Below are 20,790 nucleotides of genomic sequence, written 5' to 3' on the forward strand. Positions count from 1 at the left end.
CCAGCGCCTTGCATGGCAGCCCCGTCTTGCCATCTGTCTATGAGTGTATGTGTGAATGAGAGGCCACTTGTAAAGCGCTTTGTAGCGGAGAAGCGCTACATGAGTGCCGTCCGTTCACCAGCAATGAACTGTAAAATCACTACAGACTGCAGCTAAACTAAACGTTTTCTCAAGACACTGAAGTGTGTGCTTTGCTGCATTAACCCCCCCCCCGTCGCAGTGCCGTGTGTTCCTTGTGTACATAATTTGTGCGCCTTTGATTTGTCTTGATGCTTCATCTCCCTTTTGTTTACCATGAACATGATTAATGCCTTCTAATGCCTTAATAATATATGCTAAAGATTATAAGATCGTAATCGTACGAGCAATATTTGGAGTAACAGTTTCTCTCAGGTGCACTCGGCCAAAGTAAATATGTATGTAATCAAGATCACTACGCTATCATTCTTTTCTGAGCTTAGTGATCTCACAGAAATCCCGCCGCCGAGCAGCGCTTACGAGCTCTCCTTCGCTGGCAGAGTGCGTCTGGAGGGCAGCACCAGGATCAGTCCAGGAGCTGACTGTGTAATGAGCTGCTGCCTTTAAGTAAACACGCAAATTAAATACTGACTTTTTCAGCGCCGGTTTCTTAGTAAACCTGACCCTCAGCAGCAATGTTTTACACTGCTGATTTACACCTGACCTCAGTAATGATTCATGATTTTTTTTTTCATTAGTTATTCATCTACTGTCAATAAAAAATACGGCGCTGAATCACTAAAAATTTGACCTCTGTTCACTGTTGGTCGCATCGTTACTTAAAGAGTGATTCAGCTCTTTTATAAAGTAAACACTGTTGACCCTGAAGTTGATTTCAGCATTTCTTTGAGTGTTTGCGCCGCGTGGCACTTTCAGCCAGAGTCAGAGAGCGTGATGTCAGAGAGCGTGATGCCAGGCACATATCTGGCAATCCAGAACATCAAATACTTACTTTCAGAAAATCATTTGCATTTCCAGGTAGGGGCAAGCATTCCATTATCACACCCATAACAGCGCACCGCTCTTCAAAAAAACCCAACAGGGTCTGGCTGCAAACGGTGTATGTAAAGCATTAGCAAGCACTGGGCTGAAATATCTATGAGAGGCATGGACATGATTATGGCACCAATCCGTTGGATAAAGGGACTAATGGGAAAAATGCCCAAAGTGAGTGTGATGAGTTGAATCTATGCGTCCGTCACTGAGCCCGCTTACCTGAGCCGGATAGTCAAACAGCCACTGCTCTCTGGGTTTGTCCTCGTAGGCCGTCACTGCCTCGGTCATCTCATGTCGAACAGTGGAGCGCATGGTGTCCAGGACCCGGTTCAACCACACCTCCACCTTACACACACACACACACACACACACAAAAAAAAAAAAAAACACACAAAAAAAAAACAAAGACAGGCCTATGAATACAAATGTAGAAAAACATTGCAATGTGTCTCACGTGAGCACCAACGGGCTCTCTTATCAATGGACCCTAATGAGGTCATTAATAAGCATTAGGGTGGAAGTGGAGTCATGCAAATACTATGGGATGTAATGGAAAATTAATGGATTTATGAGCTTTGATATGCAAAGCCCCAGGGGCAAACGACAGACTCAATTTCATTTGTCTACTTTATTGTGGGTTGTGATATCTATATTTGATATATATTTTCTTCCATTACAGAAAAGGGCAGGTAAGTGAATTTCCCCATCTATTACATTCATCTACAGCCGTAGTGCCACCGTCAGCAGCAAGACTAATGAAGTTAATAAATGTCTTTAGCATTTAGCTCAACCTACAGAAGTTATGGTACCACAATTTCAGGGACATGAATAAAGGATTATGGGCGTATTTTACCTGACCAGTGCAGTCACAGGACTGATTAAAGGGGACATACTCCTCCTCCTTGCTGTACATGCCCAGACCAGTCTTAGAAGGATTCCCCTCTCCGTCTGCTTCGAATTGCATCTTAGCCATGTTGTCAAACAGCTTAGACAGATGCTTCTGGACCTGAGCGAACAAACAGACACTTTCAGCTCAGGCTCAATTTACACTCGGCTCACGGTCCGACTGGTGCTTTCTTCGCCGCCGCGCAAATAAATAACGTTTCATTACTGTTTTCCGTTATCATTCATAGACGGGCAGCACCCATGTTCTGTGACATGCCTGCTAACTTCCTCTTAGAGAGATTCAGTGGCAAGTTGTGCTTAACAGTGATTTATTTCCCCAAGGTGGAAATGCACAAGACAATGTCCTGATGATGGAGGTTGGAGCAGGCTGCAAAACTATGAGCGACATTGCCCCTGTGTGGACACCGCGGGTACTACAAGGAGTCGACAGCACCCGGCAAAAAGAGCTAAATGGTGCAGCTGAACATGGTTTTAGAAAACTGTTAAAAGGCAGCTTGTAGAAAGTGCTATGCAGGGTGCAAAGGTTCTTCTGACTCTGTGAACAGACTGAAGCACAAAATTCATTGCTGCCCCTTAGGCAAAAATCAGTGGAGCCACCTGGTGCGGGTTGGTCCCATTAGACAGGATGTCCAGCAGATCAGCTGAAGAGATGAAGTAAAATCTTGGGAAGGCCAGACGCTTGGTGTCCAGGTATTCTGCCAGAGCTTTTTCACATAGAGACAGCCTGTAGAGAAATACACAGAATGAGTGTGTGTGTGTGTGTGTGTGTGTGTGTGTGTGTGTGTGTGTGTGTGCATCCATGTGTAAGAAGAATAAACCCTGCACAAGAGTGCCCCTGATAACAGATATAAGGAGTAGAAAAGAGAGAGTCTCACCTGCTCTGGATGTCCTCCAGTTTACCAAACAGGCCCGGTTTATTGGTGGCCCCCACCACGTTAGGCGTTTGATGCACGGTGTTTGCCAGCTCTTTGAAATCAGCATCAATCCCCTCGAAGCGCCTCGAGTCCTGCAGAGGATTTTAGGTTCCCAAAAGAGGGAGGGGAGAATCAGAGGTTTAATAGCAAACATCTGGGTTTAAGCACACCCCGAACATCGTGGGAGCAATTAAAAAGTCATGTAATCTCAGCACCTAAACTAGGAGTGTGAGCAAATGAATGCTTTCTTAATTAACAGCTGTAACAGTCGAGCTATCTGGGTTCGACGACAAGGGCGCAGGTTAAGGCCTGTATGCACATGAGCTTGTCAGTGATGCACCTATACAGCTGTAATTGACTGATTCTATCTGTTCAGTGTGTAACCTCAGGCAGCTGTGAGCGGATGTCCTCAGAGCCAATGAAGATGCTCTCCAGGTGGGTCCACGTCCGCTGCACCTCGAACCAGATAGAGATGACGGAGTCGGCCACGGACAGCTTGCTCTGCCATGACGACACTTCATCCAGGAAGTGGGCGATGTACTTGGACGATATGAGGTTCTGCAGCTGCACCTGGTTGTCCTCCAGCGTCTCGATCAGCTCCTCATCCGTGCGCAGCAGAGGCACCTGGGTCCGGTGGTGGGGCTCGTACTGGAACTGCATACCTGGATGGGATCGGCACGTTCCGTAAAACTCTGGGTGGCAGGATTAGGGGTGCTATCGTGGACTAAAAGGGAGTGTGATTACAACGAAGCGCGTCCCCCCCCCCCCTTCCTGTACCTGTCCACGTGGTGTTGAGCTCAGAGAGGACTTTCTCCATTCCCATCTCTTTAACGGCCCGGTCCACAATCCCTCTCACCTCCTCTTCAAAGCAGTGCAGGTTCAGCTGCAGCAGGTCAGCCAGAGTGGTCCCCTGCTCATAGGAAACCACATTAGCACTCCATCCAACAATTCACATAAGCTACATCATATAACATGATAATAATAGTAACATATTAGTGGCGAACACCGGCTGTGATTGCTGGCATCAGTTCAACAGGGAAACCAGCCATTATAATCAAACTGCAGTGAGCGAGGGTTCACGCCTGCAGTTCCCGCCCAACGTTATTTTTTTCTACAGTTTTTTTGGAAAACATTTAATTGCAAACTTTTTTGGGATAGCAATGATTTTATAATCATTAATTAACAATTAATTAACTCCAGACCTGTATTTGAGGTTTTAAACGACACATGTTTGTACCGAGCATCATCACATCAAATAGTATAAAATGGAGGTTGGACGGCGGGGAAGACCCACGACAATCCTAACAGACAGCCAATAATTAACGTTATTTAGCCGAATTAGTACATTTTTATCTTAATCGCAGCTCTTGCGATTTGACAGCTCCACCGGTGAGGAAACAGCTCCCTACTGTGGCAAATCTGCAACCTGCTAAAGTTGAACCAGTGAGTTTGTGAGCGCATGAATATAATATGAGTTTTAGTTATTTAGTCTCTGTGATACATTTCTGTACAAACTCAACAGCTGGAGCAGCACAAACAGTACAAACAAGCCCAGTTAGGATGCAGATAGAGCTGGGAAAGAAAATAAGAAAATAATTGGAGAGAACTGCCCTGTGTGAAGCTCACCCTTAAATTATTGGCACATTACTAAAACCACTGCTTGTTTTAGATATTAAAAATAAAAATTGTAGCAAATGTACAGCTTGTAAATTCAAACCATACTATGGAACCATTCACCCAAAGTCATGAGCAGAACTAGCTCTAGAATAAATTGGAAACCTGGTCCATGGTGAAGCGGACTCCAGTGGCAGCCATCAGCTGATGCCAGTGTCGGGCTCGTATGGCCGGGTTCTGGAGCTCTGCCACGGCCCGCAGGGAGACGAGGAGGTTCTTTACCCTGCTGTCCAAACCTGTGAAGGCCTCCCACGCTCTGACCTATCGGAGACAAGGGCCAGGACATCAGTACCGGGGAGACGAGGGTGCTTGAAGCCGCAGTTCACGATTTGATTCTAGCCGTATTTATTCCAGTGAAGTTGACATTCATGCATTTACACGCATTTAGTGCTTCCCAGCCTCGCTCAAGGGCCTGCAACGCCCAGCTGTAGTTGAGAATAAAGACAGGGGGAAGTTGTTGCTTTCCTTTCGCTAACAAACTACTTCTTTGCCTTTGACCAAGACACTTAACTCCCAACTGACTGCTTGTTAGGCTCCGACACTGTTTACTGTTGCTACGCCTGACAAGCTTTATTGCCCTTGCAAGTCACAAATGCAGTTTACAATTTACAGTTTACTACTTGGAATTATTAAGTATTTCTGAAACAGTGGGTCCTTGATTTCGCTGGCTGAAAAGACAACTGTTCCTGGCAGAGTTTATCAGCTGTAGCTGGCAAGCTAATTATGCCATATATTATATTACCCTTAGTTCCATGAGTTGGCTGAAAACAGCTGATTTTTTTTTTTTTGATGCTTCCAGCTGACTTGTCTGAGAGGGGTCTTGGAGAGGTCTTAAATATGGACTTGACGGCTACATGATATCGTGCTAAAAGACTGAAAAAGACGGGAAAAAAGTTAGCACCATCACCAGTTGATTATCTACGTAGAAGACATGGAAATAAAGAAACAGCATTGTTCTTGTTTTGCAGTGTAGTTGCAAGCTGATGTAGTTAGTGAATGATACACTCCTTGGCCTTGAAGTAACACTCTGTTACTACTGTAGGTAGTAATAAGCTAGTTAGCCGGACATGCTTGCAACTGTTGCAGGTTACATTGGAGCAGATGATGCATTCCTCACAGGTTTGCTCTAGTCTTATTGGTTTAGAAAAAGCTAAAAAAAAGTTAAAAAGTTAAAATGTGGAGACACCCAAAGCTTGGCATGCTTAGCTACGGTTGCTAAGGTTATGATGGGATAATCACTGCGAGGAGGAGGGATTTGGCGAACTGTCAATTGCAGTTGGAGTTACTTCATCTCAGTTTTTCAAGATTTGTTTATCCTATCCTGCCGTTTTTCGGCCTTCCACACTTTTCAGCCTCGGCTACATTAAATCTCTTCCTTCACCTCTTTATCCAGCCCTCGTATGTCTTTGGAGAAGCGTTTGCACTCCAGCTCCATGTCCTCCACATGGATCTCTCTCCAGGGAGTCGTCCTCCATGCCGCCATGCTGGATTCCACCACGGTGATCATGTCCCACAGCTCCTTCAGCAGGCCCACCTCACGCCTCGGAGATGACGGAGAGCGGACAAAGTGAATTTAAACCGGCAAGAAAATTGGAACTGTGAATGTACAAGAGCGTCTCTGCTATCACGGCTCATTAGTTCGGAATCTGGCACAGGTTCGTGCTATTTGGGCTTTACCTGCATTGTCGGAGCTGTTTGTACTCGGAGACGGTGACCTCGAACAGGCTGGCAGACTCCACCAGGGAGGCCATCACCGCCTCCCGCTCCTGGATCTGCCGGTGGAACGCGTCCAACATTTGGTAGGGGCTCTTGCTGTCAAACCTGGACGAGACGTGCGCAGGGGGGACCCAACAAAACACACACATATTTGCACAAGCCCAGTATAAATCAGGCTGTGTTTAGGTAATGAAGGGCTGCAGATTTGCCAAGCCTGACTTGGCTGCAGCGTGACCAGATCAGAGTCTCCAGCGCTAACTGCACACTGTGACAATTAACAATGACTTCCATGACATTAATGGGAAAATAATCACCAGGTTATTAAGAGACCAATTACACACATAACTAATCTGACAATTAGACATTATGACGAAGCATCTCTACCTATGAATTAATTATCATTATGTTAAGATTCAATTAGCCTTGTCGGATGTGAGAGCCTCGAGATAACACTTCTCTAATATCAAGCGAGGAGGCAGAAAGGTGACATTCTTATCTTTTCAAAGGTACCCGCTCAATTTAATCACCAAGGAAACTACACAAGCGAAGTGTGTTGCCTTCAGTGACTGACTGTGGAACACTCAAAATCACTTTATTTCAGCCCCCCTATCTGTAAACAGAGAAGGAACGATAGACAATATGATATTACAGCTGTGGTGAAGTTTAATTAATTATGTTTCTCATATTTATGAATGGAGTTTATTCATTTATAAATACTCCTTCTTCACTCTTTATGACGACAGATCAAAACTTCCTCCACTGACAAAGTTATGAGATACTATTCTCTGATTGAACCAGGACTGGAGTAAAAAAATCGGAGGGGAAGAGGATACCAGCTCAGAAAATGAATACTGCTTACGAGCTGCATTGTGAAGCCACCGTATCACAAGAGGGTGGTCTTGGTTAAAGCTTGGCTTGAAGCACGAGGCACGATGCGTTACTTTGCCCAGACCTCCGCCCTTCAAAACTGCGCGCAGTTAAAGAACGCAGTAGTTTGTTCACTGAAAACAATGTTGCCAGGGTTCGGGATCCAGGCAGCATTTATGTGACCCACAGAGCGGATTTGGAAAAACAAATTAGTCGTATCTTAATCTTTTTGTCAAACTACTATCCTCAAGGTCAAGAATGTCTTCATGAAAATAAATACATTACATTTTTATATATATATATGTGTAATCATTTATGATTTGGACAGAGTTATATTTGTTGACAAATTAACATTGACATTAAAAAACACTTAAAATGCTTACAATTACACTAAAGTGTGCAATAATCCATGTATTAGGTGTTTCTTATATTCTGCTGATAAATGATACATGGTGAGTGAGTGTTAAAGTAAAGTGTTCCCAGACAAACTCTTACAGCCGAAAAAAAGGGCCAATATTTATTCTACCTGAGGGGCCCCTTGTTGCGGAAGTATTCCCTGAAGGTGTGCTGCTCCACATCGAATGAGGCACACTTCCGACGCAGGCTGGCCACCTCGATGGCCTGCAGAGGCGCCACCTGCTGCTTGACTAACACCGCCTGCTTTCTCACGTTGTTCCACTTTTCTGGCAACTCCTGCAGATAGACAGATAGATATACAGAGAGGGAGATGAAGGGAAGGAGATAAAAGCAAGGCGGGCAGGAGTGACAGATGATGAATTGCCAGGAGGACGAGCACAGAACAGAGATGGGCGATTGCAAGACAAAGAGAAAAAAGCAAGAGAAATGGCTCTGTCTCCGCTGAAAGAAGCAGGGGAATGAGTATGTGCCGGTAAAAATAATGTTAAGTGATCAGTCCTTACCTCTAACTGTTTGTAGACCACGTCAGGCAGCTCCTGATCATAGACCTTCAGCAGAGCAATGGTTTGTTGCAAGGGCTCAAACATGGCATCTGTGGTGTTTTGCCTTTCCTTAACCGCCAGCAGGTGACCCATGACCCCAACCAGGCCACCGTAGTCACCCTCCTCCACCTGTTGGCTCAGGCCAGCCTCAGCCACACTGACAAATTTCTCCAGGTCTGACAGGCTGGGGACAGAGGACAATGATCATTGAGGGGGCATTTGATGTGTAAAACTGGCACAAACAAGATCAGTTTGAGCATCGTGGGGAGTAGCCCTCAGCCTGTGAAACCAGATGTATAATGTCTTGGGGAGCTTTCTGAAGTCTGAGGAAATAACCCCTCATGAAGTCTTCAGGGTTATCTTAGCCCTGGGACCACAAATGTTTAACAGAAAACTGCATTACAAACTGGAGGTGTGGAGTTTGAAAGACATACCTGGCAGGGAGGATCTAATGAATAGACGCTATCTGGTTTCATCATTACAAACCTAACTAATATAAATCTACTAAACCCCTTTAATATACAAGCCAGCTGGACTTGCTATTGTAGCCCTGAAGACTCATTCAATAGGGTTCAGCAGCTCTACTGATTACTGATGCAGATAAATATCCTATGATTTGGCATTAATGCACTTCTACAAATGTGCTACAAATGAATTTTAATAGTGGACCATGAACTTGACACCTACTGAAAATATAAATGCATTTGGTGACCATCACTATTCTGATCACACCCTACCACACCAATGTTTGTCTGTGACTAAAACACAGTGTAAAGCCAATACAGCTAATTCCATCAGCGTATAATGTGCAGCGGTCGAAGTTGATGAACCACTGACAACTGGAAAACTAGCAACTAACATGCTAGTCAGCCCGGGAACACAGTAGCGCTAGTCAGCCACAATTGCTCTCCAAGCTAACCGGACAATACGTTAACGTCGTTTATTAAAGAGACATTATTTTATATTTATACCATCATCTCCTGTCGCATAACTGTCTGCAAACCATGCCTCTCCTGTGGGGCAGGTTATTGCTGCTGGTCAACGGCCGAAAAACATTTCAATTCATAAAAGTTGACCTCAACACGAAAAAAGGTTTGCGCAAGTTTTAAATGCTGAGACCAGGCCTTACCGGTAGCACAAGTACAGAAGGGTCAGCAAACTGACCCCGTAACACAGCAACATGGACCTGCAGTTTGCTAACATTAGCCACAATATGCTACTGGTCATACCCGACCAAATAAGGCTGTAGCAGTGAATAAAACTGTACTTCACCTGTTAGTTACGTGGTCGATGAGGTGCTGTTTGAACATGAAGCTCCACTTTTTGATGATGTTGAGCAAGGCACTCTTCATGCTACGGCCATCCACCCTCATCCACCCATGGAACACATGCACCGGCTCCAGACCCTGCACCTCCTCATAGATCTTCTCATACCTAGGGTGTGACGTCAAACAGATTTCGGTCAGGTAGATGGACGCTGACGCTAATGCTCATTTGAGCTGCTGTTTATCCTCAACTTAATATTAATCTTCACTAAGAAAAAACTACAAAAAGAAATTATTCTAAATCCTGAGCCTACCCTTCATGAAGGAGATGACCATAAAAATGAACACACACAAACATACCGCCACGCTCCACTTGATCAGTACCCACCCGTCCACCTGTTCTTTAAAGTTATTCAGTGTTGGTGGGCTCTCTGAGACGCCATCAGCGTCAGCGTAAACCTCCGTCTCCTGGCTGGTGAGAACGTGGCCGTACAGAAGGAACTGGCGCATGAACTCCTTCCTGTCATCCACATACAGGTAGCTGTAGCACTCCAGAGAGTTGCGAAACTCGCAGCACGTCGCCATGACACCCTGCACACGTTCCATGAGGAGATGACGCATGTCTGCCAGATCAGCCATGTCCTCCATGTCAGCCTGAGGGGAGAGGACCAGAAGCCAGCTGCAGGCATTTTGATAGGTCTCGTGAACATGTGGCATGTTGATGGGAGTGATCTGCATGAAAAAGAAGTTATGGGTGTTGGGGCTTCATCAAACCGCCAGTACCTGGTAGTGGGGGAAGGGGCTGTGCTGGGCGAGGCGTGGCACCAGTGAGGAGATCCTGAACACGTCGTTGGTGAGGCTCTCCACCAGCTCAAAGAAACTGTCTCCTGGTGCAAACTCCAGAGGTGGGGTGAACACCATGTCAGGAACCTTCAGATCCAGCTGAGCCTCAAACAGAGGGGCCACAGCCGCTCTCTGGTCTGGACCAAAAAGAGACAATTGGACAGCTGAAACTGCTGTGGAAACACTGCTAAAGTAAAACATATGGATTTATAATAACTGAAATGTCTGTGTTACTACAAAAAATATAATCTAAGACTGAAAACGCATCTCTGTCATCTCTAGAGAAAGTGGTTTACGGAAGACAAAAAAAAGAAGAATCAGGAGAAAGAGAAGTGGAATAAGAAGGAAGATTGCATCCTTTTTCCTATTTCAACCACACTCCCTTTACTTTAACAGAAAATGTCACGAGGTCAGGAAAAAATGCAAAAGAGAATCCACGAAGATATAGGAAAATATGTGTTTAGTGCTAATTAGCAAACATTAGCGAGCTAACACGCTAAAATAAGATGGCGAACATGGCAAACACTACACCTGGAAAACGTCATCTCTGAAAGCCAGTAAGGGGGCATTGAGCTGAGACTGTTTTGTCAAATGCCATTTCAAGCCAACATGGACAAGAAGTCCTAAAAGGGTCCAGAATAATGGATAGTTTGAAAATCTAAAAAATTCCATGACAACTGGGCAATATGATCAAAAGCTCCAGGGCAAGGGAATGAAAGTAGACCTTGAGCTGGTGATATGTATCTATTCCGTTTAGCCTTTATAAGAACATAGACGTCATTTCTAGTTTGGTTACCATTTGATTTAAGGATTTTGTCGATAGATTTGTGAGAAAAAACATCCAAAATGTAACGTAATAATATTACATATTATTGCAGTTGCTAGAACATGGAATGAAGAGATTCTCCATTGGGTCTGTATCATTTCAAAATTTCAAACCAAAGTCTTTGTAGCAAATATCTAATTTCTTCACTATTTCTCGTGTTTTTCGGGCTAAACACAATACTAGTACAAGAAGGACTAGAGTACAGATGGTTTATTCCTTAGCCTCTGGAGGATGGCTGTGCGTCATCTTGGCTGACCTTGAGATATTTCCAGGTCACTTCAGTCGGTTCTGAACCTTCCTAATCATGAAAGACTGTTTGAACGACGCACACGAGGAGGAGAGGAAGCGGAAGCGAAAGAACGTGTAGAATAAGGAGGAGGAGAAGAGCTGGACACAGTGGCAGTGTGGCAGCGATCCACCACATCTTGAACCACATCCCAGTCCATCTAAACTGGTTGACAAAACCCATGCCAAGCAAGCAAGTCCAGACTTATTTCATGTCTACGGCCAACGCAGGCAGACACCCAATTGACATCAAAACCCCCGAGGGATGTTTTGCAAAGAAGCTGTCCAAGTCAGTGCTGGCTGGAGGACGGTGTTTCTGGTTCGCTGTTGAATCAGGGTAGCAGGGCTATCACATTTAGGGTTGGGGAGACAACAGTAGTAACACTGCTAACACTAACACAGCACAACAAGTAGTAAGCGCGTCATTTTTCTGTGTTATCGGTTGTTCGTGAAACGTCCTACCAGTGTTGTCCAGGAAGGACTTGAGAGAGCAGTCGATGCTGTTGAAGAATCCGTCTATGACCATGTCGTCGATGTACTCCACGTAGGCCCTCCATTCTACAGAGGTCTGCTCGGCTCTGATCAGCTGCAAGTTGCTCTAAGATATGACAAAGCGTGACACTCGTACTGAATCATCATCTCTGCACACATTTGAAGACGACTGGAACAATTTCAAAGCAAATCAGGAACCACTGACTTCATAATAACCCCGTGGAATGATGAAATGTGGGTGAAACTTAAAAGCTGATTTGACATGTCACACAGCCATGAGGAAAACCTTTCTTAACCACCTTAAGCAGGAAGTGGATCTTTTCTCCGGAGGACCGTATCAGTGCGTAAAACCTGTCCAGCCTCTCGGCCCTCTCCTCCAGACTGAGCAGCGCGTCTTTTTTGCCCTCCTTCCTGTCAAACATGGGGGTGGCCCAGGACCTCATGCAGCTCTGGATCTCCTCCACGTTGTCTTTGCTCCTCTGGAGTCGGCTCTCCAGGTCACAGACGGCGTCTCGCACCTCCTGGATGCACTGCCAAATATCTAGAGGGTAATGGGTGACGGTTGGGCGATTGAGAGGTCAAAAGGACAGATAGCAAAATGGAGAGTGAAGCGAGAATGGGACAGTGTTAGAGTGTGTGACTAAAACACTGGAATCCCCCAGAAAATGTTCAGTGTTACAAAGTCTTCTAGTGTCTGACTATCTCTGACCATTTAGATGTTGTAATTTAATTCAATACTGCAGGTATAAATAAATGCTTTGAGTTCCAATGTATTTTTATCCTATTTTGAATTGCACACTTAGCCAACAATATGCCTGCATTAAATCAATAAAGCAATTTAGATATGTCTGACAAGTGACTACCTCTGCATAAAAACACCTGTCTCACATCTTTTTGTTACCTATATCCATATATGGAGGGTGTGGATCTGTTGTGGCGGGTAGGTTTGGATGGGATTTAGACATTATGAATCAACGGTAGCACTGTGGAGGTGTGATTCATCTGCAAAATGCTACTGAAGCAGACGCGAAATGACTGAATGTTTTTTTTAAAGTGGCTCTGCTCACATCGCTCACCGCAGCTCGTGTCAAGCATTGAATCTGCTGGCGCCAGCTTCTTTATTTTCCCACCTATCAATCAACGAGATGAAGAGTGCACAGCCGCGACGGCAGCCCCGTGGTGGTGCGTTGAGCAAAATAGTAATGTCAGCGAACCAGCCATGTTTGGCGGGGAATATTTGTTACGTTCACCATATTAGTTTAGCATGTTAGCGTGCTAACATTTGCTAAGTATTGGAAAAATTGAGATTTTGACCTGATGACAGTGCTAGATGAAAAGTTAAGGGATCATCAAAGTGGATGGATACCTCTACCAAATTTCATGGCAGTCCATCCAGTAATAGAGACATTTCACTGGATGAAAACTTAAACAAAAGGGTCCTTATCAAAAATGTTTCTGTAAAAACGTTAATATGGGCCAATGTATGATCATTGGACATCTTAAGCTTTTAAGGCCTTAAATCTTATGTTGGTTGTTCTATAATCCTTAATTTAATTTGCATTTCAGGGTGTAGTCACAAATAGGTGTCACATAATAAGCGCCAGCCGGCAGTTTCAATTGAAACATTCAATTGGAGCACATGAATACAACAATAACACATGTGAAAATGTAAGCAGCTCCAAAACAGAATGAAGGCTATGTTTCGCGACACGTGGGACACTCACTTCAAACACATTTTTCACTGAATATTCCAGTCAGTGCTTGTCAGAGCCAGAAGGATGGCCAACCTTTGCACTTTCACCAAATAAATCTGCAGCAGGCAAAAATCTTCACAAGCTTTCCGTAAGTATGCAGAATGCACACACACGGCACAACATGAAGCAGATGCGTGTGCCACTACTGTATGTATGTCTGCAGAGGGGCCGTGAGTGTGTCCCCGCAGACAGCCAAGTGCATCGGCTTGTACCGTAAACACTCTTCTCATTTCTGCCACGTTCTTCTGGGAATCCGGGAGTCGGAGAAACTAACAACATGCCTGCCAGCAGAGTGTCGAGCAAAGCTTATCAATGATTGAACACCTCTCCCACTCTTATTTCATATGTTTTTCAAAATGCAAAGCCTCTCTGTTCATGTCACATCTCAGAGCAGCCTGCTCTACCCCAGAAATGACAGGGATGAAGGGAGACACCAGGGAGGAGTAGTGAGAGAGGAATATTTCTGTAATAACCTGTGAGTTTTCGTACAAATAAATATGTTTGACCACTATGTATTGCTATTTCTTTTACATATATACTCTATGTATATACTATATATACTATATACTTTATACAATAATATAGCAAACACATATACAGCATATATTCAGATAGCTGTTACATTTGCTGTTCTTTTCAGAAAGTAACTGGTACACAGAGGTAAAGACATCACTTGAACTTATTCTCTAATTGGCAGCTTAGCATTCACCATAAACCAAAGATAACCCACCGTGTAGATTACCACTTTAAGTAATAGTTCAGCATTTTGGGAAACACTCTTATTCGCTCTGTTCTGGAGAGTGAGATGAGAAGATTAATATCAATCTTGTGTGTGTGTTAGGTTACGGAGCTGGAGCCAGGAGGTGATTAGCCTAGCTTAGCCTAAAGGCTGGGGACAGGGGGAAACAGCTAGCCTGGTTCTCCAGGAGTAAAAAATACCAGCACTTCTAAAGCTTAACATGTTACATCTTAAACGCCTTACTTCTTAACATGTAGCGCTATGTTCTGGAACTATTTCTTGACGAACAGCAGTGTATCCATCCACCCAATACTTCTGTGCAGCATCTCCAGCTATAGCAAGGGTTGCCAGATACGGTCAGTGAGTGAGCACAGGCTTTGGTTTAGGTCATTGTACATGCACAATAACACCATACCTGGCAACCTCACAGTGATGACAAGGCTGGGAGGTGGAACGAATCATATTTCATTACAGTGGTTCAACAGCAACATGACAATGATTCATAATTGTCTGAGTGACTCATAAAATCTCAATTTACTGCTTATTATACAATACACGACTGAGTCTCTGTTGTCAAATGTAATCCAATGTGTTAATTGCTGAGCTGCTGTGACCACATCTGAAGCTTTCACATTTTTTCACAGGCCAGCTGCCCCCCCACCCCACCCCCCCACCCCCGTTTCCGGTCCTTATGCTAAATTAAGCTAGGTGAGATTGATATTGACATTGTGGAAGTGGAAATCTCAAAACCTGTTTTTTTTGTAATTTGGGTTGACAGACCCTTTAACAGTAGAGGATGAGACATTTTTACGTGTCATTCCTTGGGAGATGTATCCGGTAGTTCTCAGTTAGTGTCCTGACCTTGGCTGTTCCAGTTCAGGCTCTCCTCTGCCTTTTTGAGCTGCGTGTCGATGTCCCTGAGCTGGCCCTGAACCAGAGGAAGCTCCACGTCGAGCACAGAGTGCATCACCTGCAGCCAGACAGCGGGAGAGAGAAAAAGGCGTCAGCGAAAGATGAATTGTGATTTTCGGCTCCCACTAAGTGTGTACAGAAATATCATTTTTAATTTAACTTCTGCGTGGCCTTGAAGCCCAGAGTATCAAGACGGGATGTCGTCTTCATTAAAGTCACTGTTTCCGGATTGTTCCGTGTTGCCATGACTTAATTAGACTTGAACTTTTCGCTACCTGAAGTAATGAAATGCTGTATTTTTAAAATGTAATCATCTGATTGAGGTAGCTGCGATACATGTGGTTGAGCTTTGTGGGAGCTGTCCTCTGTGAGGCTGAGTTAATTACATTATTGAAATTGCCCTTTTGCCCCCTTCCCCAGTTCCCATTAAGACCAACAATAGAGTTATGTGTTTGATAGTGTCTGTGGCAAAGAGAAGCATATTTTATGCACTAATTCTTTCATTTAAGTCATTAAGTGAACGAACACACACACACACACACACACACACAACGCACATCCTCATTAGCATAATTTGAAAATAAAATTCAAATATGTCTCGTGTGTCGGCGCTCTACATGCACGGCAACCACTGCACTTCAGTTAAGTAAAAGGTAACTGATCCATGCCATTTTGACATGGTAACGTCAGTGTGGTGAGCCAGCCATTCTAATTTCCGATATCTTGTATACAAAAGTTGAGCTGTTTATTTTGAGATATCACAGTAAAAAGTTGGAAATATGACCAGAGTTTGGCGCTAAAGGCTAGGGAGACAAAATCATTACGATATGTCCCCTGAGGACCCTGATTATTCAAAGCAAAACATTATAGAAAATCTTGTCAAGAACCAAAATGTTGGACACATTGAAATTGTGACATCAGACTCCTCAAATAATTAGTAGTCATCTTCTGGGGACAATGAATGTCCTTACCAAATCTCTTGGTAGTCCATCCAATAGTTAGTTGGGTGTTCCCATCAAATGCTAGCATCACTAAAAAGCCTTGTATTGACATCTTTCCTCTGCTGCCCATTGTGGCCCCGCCCCATGCTGTGATGTCAAAAAGGGGAGACTTTCGAGGGATTGCTACCAACTGCAAACTGAAGGTGACAGACGGAGATAGCCGAAGGCATAGGTAAGTTAATTTTCAGTAGCGTTGCTAGCCTGTCCACGTGTACTGTAAGAAAAGGAATATTGAATTCCACACGTTTTGGACGACCACAGTCGGACAACTTCTTTTATGATGTCGTATTGTCATAAACACAAATACCAACATCCTGGCTCCACTGCTTTTAACCTTATCTAAGCCAACCTTGTTGTATCGGCCCACGGTGAGCTCCAGGTTGGCCACATACTGCCACAGCTGCCCCCTGGTGGTGTATATCTGCATTGCAGTTTCAGGGATAGCTTCAGTCTGTCTCGCCTCCAAATACTTCACTTCCCTCAGAACAGATGCCAGCTAGGAAGAGGTCAAAAAAAGGGAAATTAGAAGCACTGGAAAACATATCAACAATCATAACCAGGCCGCCAAACTTAGAGTTTCAGTTTTTGTCGGTACAGGCTGTCAATAGCGTTTGCAAACATCTTTACTACATCTGTACCCAATGTCACAATAAAAGATATTAAAAACATGAATATTCAGTGCTAGAGTTCTGGTATTGGTGGTAGAAAACTTTCCTCTAACACTCTCACTAAGATTAATGAAATAGAGGATAGCAGTTCTTTAGAGCAGCGTGACCCAACATTACTGCCTTTAAATAAATGAAAATGGAATACTGACCAAACTAATTAAAAAGATGGATGCACAGAGAAAATCTAACTTTACTGAAGGATTTATTCTCTCTTATGCAGCTGCATGTATGACACTTACTGGAAGATATTTAATATATCACCAAACTAATAAATCACTGCCCACAGTTCAAAGCAGACGGACTACAAGCAGTGACACATCTAGCAGCCTGTCTTGTATCAGTTTTTCTAGCATGTGGGCCCAGTGTAAAAACCTGCGGGCTGAAGTTGACTGAGATCAGCTGAGTGGCCGGGTCTCTGCTGATTAATGGCAGGCTGAGGTTGTACTGAGAACTCTCGCCCACGGTCTCTGTCCATGTCTCATACAGGCCCGTGGAGTATCTGGAACACCAAACACAAACAACACAATCTGCGATCACAATCAAACCGAAGTTATTATCACAGGAAAAAACAATTTGTACCTCTCCTGCCAGGGTATAACATTGTTTCATATTCCTATTAAAAGGGCAGAGGCTTTTATTTCACGAGGCCACAGGCCTGAAAACAGCTCACATTATGGAAATTAACATAAGCAAAAAAAGAAAGAAAAAAAAAAAACAAGCAGCCAAAAGGTATATGATTGAGCCATTTTCCCAATCCTCTGAGGTTATAAACAAAATGAGAGGCATGATTCACTCGTCTATATCAAGCAGACAATAAGGGCAGCGGAGAAGGAGGGTTAGATGTAGGCGTGGGTGGTGGTGGTGTGTGTGTGGGGGGGGGTAATATGAGGATAAACGCTGATTAATCTGGCTGGGAACAGAGAATATGTCAGGGCTCTGTACAGCTATATCAATCTGTAAATAGCCACGATTATGATGAGAACTTCAGTGCACACTGTGTGCTCCTTATTGGATTTCTGCTGTGAGCTTCATTTCCTGATAGTGGCACCGCAGACGCAGAGGCAATCAAATGCCTTGGCCGCGGCCATAAATCACGCTGCATTTTGTCTGTGGGGGTAATGAGTGAGCATGCCCGTCCCGTTCCTGACTGGAATATGTATAATAATGGTGGCGTTCATCGGAGGCGGTGGCAATGATTATTACAGCATAACAAGCGCTCTAATTTCTGATGGGAGTAAATCGAGGGCAAAGAAGTGGCGTTGTTCATCATTCCATTACTCTGGGTGGGGGGACCTAGAGTGAAGGAGTCATATGAAGTGTGTGAAGCATAAAGAATGGACGTTTGTAAGCGTATCTGTGCGTGCACACTGTGATGCGCATCTCATTCGTACAAAAAAGTATTCACATACTTCTGGGTATAGTGCGCACACACATACACACACTCACTTTTATAGGACCATACTTGTAAGGACTTACACTGACTATATTGATTCCCTAGCCTTTAAACTTTTGCAGCGCATACCCGATTTAATACTAATCTAAGAACTAAAAAATGGCTGCAACAAACGATAATTGTCATTATCAACTGATATGCCAGCTATTTTCTCAATCAACAGATCAATTGCTTGGTATAAAAATTGCTTTTTTGCTCTGTTGTTTTATCTGTCCAAATCCCATTTGGTTTACTAAAACAAAAAACAAAAAAAGCAACGTATCCTTATATTTGAGAATTGGAAACCATTGGCTTTTTTGCTTGAAAAATGAACCTATCAAAATTGTTGCCGATTCATTTTCTAATTAACTGATTAATTCACCAATCCTATATTATTACAGGCAGGCAAGTTTTCATCCATTTATCAAAAAAATGTATAAACCAGTCAGAGGTGTCCACTTAATGTCACAGCAAAACAGTTAATGTAAGAAAACTGTAAAGAGAAAGGCCTCAAAGCAACTGGGAAAGTTAGCAAGGTAGCTAGCTAGTTTCCCCACTGTTAGCTAGCAGTGGAGACGGAGTTTTGGTGAAGGACAGCTTCACTAATGCTTAAAAGCCGAAGCAAAAATGAATTAGACAAATGCATATGGTCCTTACTGGTTGGTGTACTTTGTCTTTCATTGGATATTCGACATTTAGCTATTGTCTGTAAGTCACACAGCAAGACGTGAAATAGAAAACAGACAAACAACATACAGAAAAAATACTGAAATGGCCGACTAAGTTAGCTACTGTCTGCTGAACATCGTGGAGCATTTAGCAGCTAACGTTAAAGAGTCAGATATTTGCCTCAGAAGTTGGTGGAAATGAAAAACAGAGCTAAAAGAGAGTGAACATTGGACTTACGTTCCCCTGGTGGCCAGAAACACGACTCCAAATGAATATTATTGTCGCACTGTGTCTGCTGGATGCGTAAATAGGCAGCTGTTTGCTAATATGAGAGCCAAATCAACTTAAATTTACAACTCGTTGCCCCCCCCAGTGCCCAAAAATGTCAGTAGACCTTTCAGTTCCATTCAGTGTCCCAGTGAGCCATGCCAGCGAGCTAGCATGCAAAATATCAGGGCCCTGAAACTGAATGGAATGCACTCTTTAATGTCACTAATTACGCTTTTCCTGCTATGACACGCCACACACAAGTGTTTGAAAAGTCAATCACTCACTATTTATTCACTATATAGTGGACTATACACTCAGTTGCCAGTTTATTGTGTACACCTAGAAAAACTTAATGCAGTCTAATACAGCAGTCCTGCAATAAATCCTCTAATGTTCAGTTTTTTTGTTGAAACAGAGGAGTTGATTCAGCTTTAGGGTCATTCTGGAGGCTGCAGTGTGTGCGTTCAACTATGTTGCATTACATAGAGGGGTGTTTCTGATATTTAGCCTACCCTCATTGATATAAACGGGGCCCCCTGTCAGTATAACCTCTCAGTTTCGCCAAAAACTGAAGGGATGATTTATTAATTATTCACCCTACGTATGCAAAGATTCCCATAATGAAACGTAAAAAGTAGTGTCTGTGGTATGTCCAGGACTTTCTGCTAACAATCCCACAAATGCAATGCATCACATTTTATAGATGCAAAAATACAATACGGTCGAGACTGCGCACAGTAAGTCACAACAAAACATCCGTAGTGATGATGCAAAATGATGATGATTCAATTTACTAGTCATGAGTCATGATTCTTATATTACCCCTTATATTAAGAGGCAAAACATGTTCACGGTGTGGGATTTCTTCTATCTCTTTCTCTCTTTGACTCTCACACAACTCTGCTTAATTCCATCCAAACAGCCACCCGTTTTCCCAATGGGATGGTTCATCTCGCAGGTTTTGATGTAGGACGTGGTCTAAAAGGCCATTTCTCACTCGGCATCAGTGGGCAGAGTCAGAGCATATGGGATTATGGGAGCCCTGGTGAAATAATCTGCAGAGCAGCGCCACAGTAATGAGGACATAAATCATGCCCAGAGCTGCATGTCTACATACCACTCCGCAGGGGCGGCTTCATAAATGTTACACGCTCGACTAACAAAATCACAAATGTTCGGATTAAAAGCAGCGCTGGTGTGAAATTACAGGGAAGAAAAAAACCCAAAAGAACATTTCAGAGACGGAGCTAAAATCTGATTCACGTCGTTGGAATCCAATAAGGGGGCGTCCCATTCTGTCACTGTCTCCTCTGTTTAATCTTCCCTTCTGTTCTTTTATTCAGTAACACATACATCTAAACATGACGACATATAGTGTAATGCCCTGGGATAGGCTCCACACACACCTGTCCAGCAGTTGCATCATCACCTCATACTTCTGGATGACCCTGGCTCCCTCTGCAGACTCCAGGCACCTGCAGAGAAGATGAAATTTTACAACCCATGCAAAGGTTATATCCAATATCTTTCCACTGGCCAACACTCCTCTTTATGAGGCCTTTAAAACCGCTCACAGACCGATTA

General features: G+C 43.7%; 1 protein-coding gene across 1 annotated transcript in view; it reads right to left on the reverse strand.

Moving 5' to 3' along the window:
* The window catches only part of dnah9 (dynein, axonemal, heavy chain 9), a 122,251-nt gene that overhangs the window by 91,583 nt on the left and 9,878 nt on the right, over positions 1-20,790 (reverse strand). The window contains 20 exon segments of the mRNA XM_070927207.1: positions 1,234-1,359; positions 1,868-2,020; positions 2,518-2,644; positions 2,796-2,926; positions 3,219-3,496; positions 3,612-3,744; positions 4,614-4,769; positions 5,890-6,049; positions 6,186-6,329; positions 7,618-7,784; positions 8,012-8,234; positions 9,323-9,484; positions 9,704-9,969; positions 10,099-10,295; positions 11,732-11,867; positions 12,061-12,302; positions 15,116-15,224; positions 16,517-16,663; positions 17,208-17,334; positions 20,613-20,681. Of these exon segments, the coding sequence (XP_070783308.1) occupies positions 1,234-1,359; positions 1,868-2,020; positions 2,518-2,644; positions 2,796-2,926; positions 3,219-3,496; positions 3,612-3,744; positions 4,614-4,769; positions 5,890-6,049; positions 6,186-6,329; positions 7,618-7,784; positions 8,012-8,234; positions 9,323-9,484; positions 9,704-9,969; positions 10,099-10,295; positions 11,732-11,867; positions 12,061-12,302; positions 15,116-15,224; positions 16,517-16,663; positions 17,208-17,334; positions 20,613-20,681 (3,253 nt within the window).

Source organism: Enoplosus armatus, chromosome 20 (assembly GCF_043641665.1).
Source record: "Enoplosus armatus isolate fEnoArm2 chromosome 20, fEnoArm2.hap1, whole genome shotgun sequence".
Taxonomy (NCBI): Eukaryota; Metazoa; Chordata; class Actinopteri; order Centrarchiformes; family Enoplosidae; genus Enoplosus; species Enoplosus armatus.